At 47.1% G+C, this 6018-nt stretch overlaps 1 protein-coding gene across 6 annotated transcripts in view; it reads left to right on the top strand.

Annotated features, from left to right (window-relative positions):
* Positions 1-6018, top strand: part of LOC102678215 (uncharacterized protein CG43867) — a 78521-nt gene that overhangs the window by 60489 nt on the left and 12014 nt on the right. For all 6 annotated transcript variants that reach the window (XM_006619054.2, XM_006619053.2, XM_006619052.2 and 3 more), the window contains one exon: positions 4082-4144. In XM_006619054.2, coding sequence (XP_006619117.1) covers positions 4082-4144 — 63 coding nt within the window. The remainder of the gene's footprint in view (positions 1-4081; positions 4145-6018) is intronic.

Raw genomic sequence — 6018 nt, 5'->3', positions numbered from 1 at the left:
GCTCGAAATAATTAATATACAAGGCACGGGAGAGCGATCCGTGGGGATCTCGGTCGAAGGAAAGCTTTTTCTCTCTTTCTCTCTCTCTCTCTCTCTTCGAGGGAGGCCGACCGAGCCTCCATGAAGTGCTAATGCGCTTCCGTAAAGACCTGCACGCTGTGCTCGGCCCCGACCCCTCTTCATAAAAAATGAAAGCGTTCGCCAGCTTTTCCACCCGCTCCCTCTAGCCAGCCAGCTCGCGATTTTAACCGGAAGGGAAACGTTGAGAAGATCTGTCGGATATAATTTAGAAGGTTTGTAAAATATGCGACTACGAAAGTAGCTTGGAAAAAGAAGAAGAAGAAGTATTTAGGAAAAATGAAAAATTCCACGTTGGATTGTTTCATTGATCGGGGAAGCGTTTCGAAGAAATTCTCTTGGATTGGACGTGATCGTTATCCATATATGAGGAACAAAGCGTGAATTCGCGTGACGATTTTTCAAAGAGGGAGGGTGACAGCGCTGTGTAGTATCGTATACTCCCTCGCGTTCTTTTTCGTTCACGCGACACCATCGGCCCGCCATAAATTCGCCGGGGGCACAAAGAGAAACGAAACCCAAGAAGGCGCGCACCGTGCTTTATGTCTCGCATCACGCGACCCACCCGATAACATTAACGAACCAATCTCGCCGCCTTTCCCCACCCTTTTTCCACCCTCTTTTGAAAACGATGGGGGACGAAACTTATCGTTTCTTTCTTTTCTTCTCGGCCACTCTTTTGCCTTTAATAAAACGCTGTTCATTCGTTCGTTCGTTCTAATCTTCTTCTTTTGTTTGGCCCACTTTTCCTCGCCCCGGATGACGTTGGCTCTTAACAACGTTCCTCGAGCTTTTTAACGAAATCATCATCATCGTCTGTCTCGAGAACTATCGACGATCGACGTTTCGTCGATGGAATTTAAAAGTCACTTCTCTTCGAGGTAAATAGTTTTGTTCCTTGACGGATAATCGAGAGCTCGCCAGACGCAGTCAACTTTCATTCGCAAACGTCTAAGTGTATTTGGTTAAACGATCCGTCGGTTCAAAGATCTGTTCGTAAGTTTTAGAGAATTCTAAGAGACTCGTTCGTTTCCTCGAACTGTAACCAGTTGAAAAAAAAAGAAAAGAATAAAGTGAAGCTTGTTAAATTGCTGCTCACAGGTCCGATCAATTCGCGGTGAATCTTCTTTGTATTTCCACTCGAGGTATCCACTGCTCGAGAGGGATTCGATTTGAATTCCAACGATACCGCGACGCACTCGACATCGAATACCACTCCGCGCAGACGTTTTCATTTGACCGTTCAGTCTGCTTCTTCTTTCTTCCTTTCTTTCTTTCCCTTCTTTCATTCTTCCTTACCAACTGTCACCTGTTTCAACCGAGAAGTACGCACGAATTCCCATAACGAATGCGTTCTCTCTCGATGATGACTCATGCCCGTACATTTTACTTTTACTCTACTACCCTTGAAAGACTTCTTCGACTCGAAAGAATTTACAAGGTACAGCTTCAAGAAATTTAAGAGAAATTTCTCGTTAGCTTTCGAACAACGAATCGTTTGATCTCGTAGGTCATTTTAGGGGTCACTTTAGGTTGAAAGATCGAGGAGAAATTTTCGTTCGTTCGTTCGTTCCTCCTCGAGGAAAGAAGAAAGAAACATGGGCGAAACACGAGAGGCCACGATTTTCATAAGCCGTTATTGCCGAATCGGAGCGAGTCGAGGGAGAAAAGAGGGAGAGCTTAAGCGTTGACGACAGTTTGAGAGATTCCCCGAGCATCCCGTTTGCGGCTAATGTACCCTTCCTTCACCCTCCGTCGTAGACGTCCTTTCTTCTCGAGTCGAGCCGCGACTTTAACGCCAGAGGAAATCCGCGCCTATCCCTCCCCCTCTTTTTTCCAGGAATCCCCCTTTTCTACGTGTCTCGATACCGTACCACTTCCTTTCTTTCCTTCTTTCCCTCCTTTCATACCTCTCTTGACTTTCTCCCTCCCTCCCTCTCCCTCTCTCTCTCTATTCTTCCCTCTCAACGCCAGATGCCACTAACCGTGCACCCTCCTGATGAGATCCTCTCGGCTGCCTGCTTCTTTCCCCGAGCCCGTCGTCGAGCCCGTCCTCGCGACTCAATTCTCACGCACGACCAAGACCAGAAGGCCCGCGATCGAACGTCTCGTTCGACGCCCTTTGCCCTCGCCCTGCTCCCCGCCACCCCCGTATTTGCGGTTGTTCGCGTCGTCGACCCAACGCGTCGCTCTCCCTCTTTCATCACCGATGATTGGCAAGCCTGCTGGCGGCGCTTATCTATCGGTGGAAAACTCGCTTCCTGTAATTGGAGGACCTCGCCTATTCCCTCTCTCTCCCTCTCTCTCTATCTTTTGCCACAGTACTAATGCATTGCCACGGCACAACCCTCGCTTTTCGTTTGCTATAAATGCGCAACTGGGCACCTATTATTTACCGATCAACCGTGATACATCGGTACACTCGTTAACACTCGCCACTCTCCACTGCCCGTATACATCGCCGACGCGTGCACTAAAGTATGCACCGCGTTTCGAACGGCCCTCGCCACCAGATGGTTTCGCACGTTTCACCCGTGTCAATTGTCGAGCGACGATGAATCGTTCTCTCGTTAACCGTAGGTAGGCGGCGGGTTATTTGATCGGCGGCTGGCCCTTGTTGTGTAAACGCACACGCGAGATAAATTTGGGGGAGGAGAAATTTTGGAGCGCGAATAACGGGATAATAAGTTTCGTTTCGGTGTTCGCGGCACGCGCGTCGCGAAAACGACGCAGGCGTCGCCCTGGCCGGCCCGGCCGCGGTGATTAATTAAAACGGAGGTTAATATACGGGTCGAGGCGCGGGTTTAAAGAGCAATTCATAGTGTCCCGGGGGTCAACCGCGGGAGATACTTTTTAGCCGGTTTTCAACGGTGGAAAGAGCGAACCAGCGCGGAGAGTCCGCCTCGGTTTAATGGGACGCCCTGCTAATTCCGGGGAGACTTAAATCACGGCCGCGTATCGAATGAATTACCCATTATTTTTGCGAACAGTTGCCGCGGAGAGAAAACAGACCTCCCTGCACGACTCTTCTGGGAGACCGGCCGAGGAGATCGAGTTTTAGCTTTCGTCCGTTTAATGGAACTTAACCCTTTCCACGCCTGTTTCGCCCGGTCGAACCAGCAACTCTAGACTCAGATCTACGCATTCGATGTGTTCGGTGGCCTCGTAAGATTATCATAAGATAATTACTCATAAGATAAGATTACTTACTCATAAGATTATACGTGAAGGATTTAGGAACCTATTTATGAAGCGATATTCTAAAAGAATCAAAAAATAAATAAATATTGTCGCCGCAACAATCCCAATGGTGACTCGATGGATCGTGGAACGCTCGAGGTGTTTTAATTTTGATTCGTTTAATTTAGATTTAAATTTAGATTCGAGTATAATTTGGTATCGTTTAGTGGAAGAATCAATCGCCGGAGGAGGAAACGTCGGTTTACCGTTGAAGATTGGTAGACCACGGGAATATGTCCACGTCGTGGCGGAGGAGGCGCTCGTATCAATCTTTGACGGATCAAGCAAGTTTCGTGGTACCGCTTAAGTCCATGGTATCCATTAAACTCTCGTCAGCCAGGCATCCAGCCATCGGGCTATGGACTTGAGCAACTTTGATGGAAGTTTTCCCGCTGGAAGGAAAATTAGATGACGGCGAGATACCGTCGTGGAAATCTCTCTCTTCCCTTTCGCTTCTCGATATCTCGTCGGATTATGAATATTTCATTTTTTTCTCCCCCGTACACGCGTCTACCGCGCTCTTTTCAAACCCAAAATCCAACATTTACGCCGAAATAGATGCGGAGCGTACGCGAATCGGGACGATTCGAGATTTGGAAGATCGTCGTTTCGATCGAATTTTTGCGAAAAAAAAAAACTGAGTTGAGAAGAAAAATATTGTTCTCGACAAGTTAAAATTTAAATTAAGAGAAAATTTACTACGATTTTCGATCTAAAAGAAGAAAGAAAATGTTAGCTGATCTTTCTCTTCTTTTTTTTCCAGCTCTCGGAACTCGAGCAGCGAGTGTTGGAAGCGGAGGGTCGAGCCGACGAGGCGGAGGACAAGGTGAGAATAAATTACAATCGTGGAGAGATCCCTCCTCCAGTTTTTCTTCGAGATACAACAACCGATCGTGCCTCTCGATTCTCGACTCGTTAACGTTTCCTTGAGCTCGTAAATAGCAATTCAGGTCGATGAGAGAAATCGAAACGCTAGGAAATCGGTTCTGCCTGTCTGCTTCGATGTCGTTGTTCACGAGCGCCCGATCGATTCCATGTGTAAATGATCACGCCTGATGGCTATTAACGGGACGCTGGTGTCGCTCGGTTAACGCTCGGCCAACCAGCTCCAAGATACCAAGGATAAATAATTAATTTAGCGAGTGATAACGACGTCTTTCTAGCGAGACCTTGCTTCCTTTCCCTTCGAAATGACTCGTCTCGGCCGCTCTCTATATATATATATATATATATCGGGTGTTGCGTTGTAAATTGCGTCGTTGGAAATTGTTCGAAGAATTCGTTTAAAAATAATTCGCACTTTCTTCATCGCAACGAAAGATCAATTCGTTTGATCGATCGAGAGAAATGGTGTATATAATGAAAACAGCAGTGCGGATATGTGGGTACCTTTGACATTTTTAAAACCTTGCCCCCGAATCTCTACCCCGGGAAATTTCAAGTTCTATTTTGCGAGACGTGAAATTCAGTGAACCAGGTTAATTAGAAGTTCGTGCATAAGTTGCGAAGTAGAATATCCATATTCCGGTAGAATTAGCGTCGAGCCAGGGCTCTTACTACTTGATCCTCCATCTATCAGCGTGGACGAAAAATTAAATCTTTCCTCCCTTGGGGGGATTTATTTAAAAGGGCGCGTCTCTCTAACGTTTTTAGAAAGAAAGATTTAGCGATTGTTTTTTAAACTTCGTGTTTAAACTTCGCAATGAATTTAAAAAGAGTCGAGAAAAATTGGAAAATTTTCTATCGAGCCCAAAAATATCATCGATACTGCGTTACCGACCAGGGAATTCTCTATTCGGAGGGTGAAAAACCAGGCCAAGCTGATCTATCGTCTCCACCGAGTTCCTCATCGATTTTCTCCCTCGACCTTGCACCCCCATCGCTTGCCCTTTACCGACGGATACCGGAATTTCGCATACGCGATGCGACCCTGACTTTGTACCAACAGTAGGCAATTTCTCTTTCGTCACTTCGCCATCTTTCTTTTTTTTTTACACGCGCTGCTCGATCGAACGAGTCCATTCCCATCGAACCCCGTAACCACCTTCGTTTCCTTCGATCAACGCTAATTGAGTTCTCGAGGGGAACGATTCGAAACGTTATCCACAGAGCGTGCAACCTTGCCCTAGTTTTCTCTCTTAATATTCGCCATTCTTCGAATCGATCTCAAATCTCAAATTCATTAAATTTCCCTCCTCGAACGATTCTTCTTCCTTTCCTCGATTTCCAAAGCGAATATATATATTCGGGGAAGGGGAGGGGGAGAAGAAGTTTCAAGTTTACTCTCGGGTAAATAATAAAGAAAACGGATGAAAAAGTGAAAGTTCGGTCGGTACACCGGAAGATCCGGGTGTCAGGGCGCATGTTACGTCGCATTGATTTTTGCTGGTTCTGGTGGCGCGAGAAAGACGCGAGGAGGGGTGCCACGGGGACGGGAGAAAGACGACCAGCTGGGACCGGTGATGGACAAACGAGGAGGGAGCATGAAGAGGCGAGGAGAGCAAAGAGAAAGAGAGAAAGAGAAAGAGGAGGCGACAATATGGCCGTACGACCGGCCGGCAACACGGTCGTTTTGTTATGACCTCGAAATTCGGGGGGAAAAAGTCGGGCATTGTGTGGTGATCCACGTGCATACCGCCGACAGATATCTCGCGATCGTCGTTGGTTCTCTCGATCCTTGCTGGTGGCACCCCTCGATCG

This window comes from Apis dorsata, unplaced genomic scaffold (assembly GCF_000469605.1).
Source record: "Apis dorsata unplaced genomic scaffold, Apis dorsata 1.3 scaffold_390, whole genome shotgun sequence".
Taxonomy (NCBI): domain Eukaryota; kingdom Metazoa; phylum Arthropoda; class Insecta; order Hymenoptera; family Apidae; genus Apis; species Apis dorsata.
Note: the sequence above shows the minus strand (reverse complement) of the source record. Positions and strands in the feature narration are given on the sequence as shown.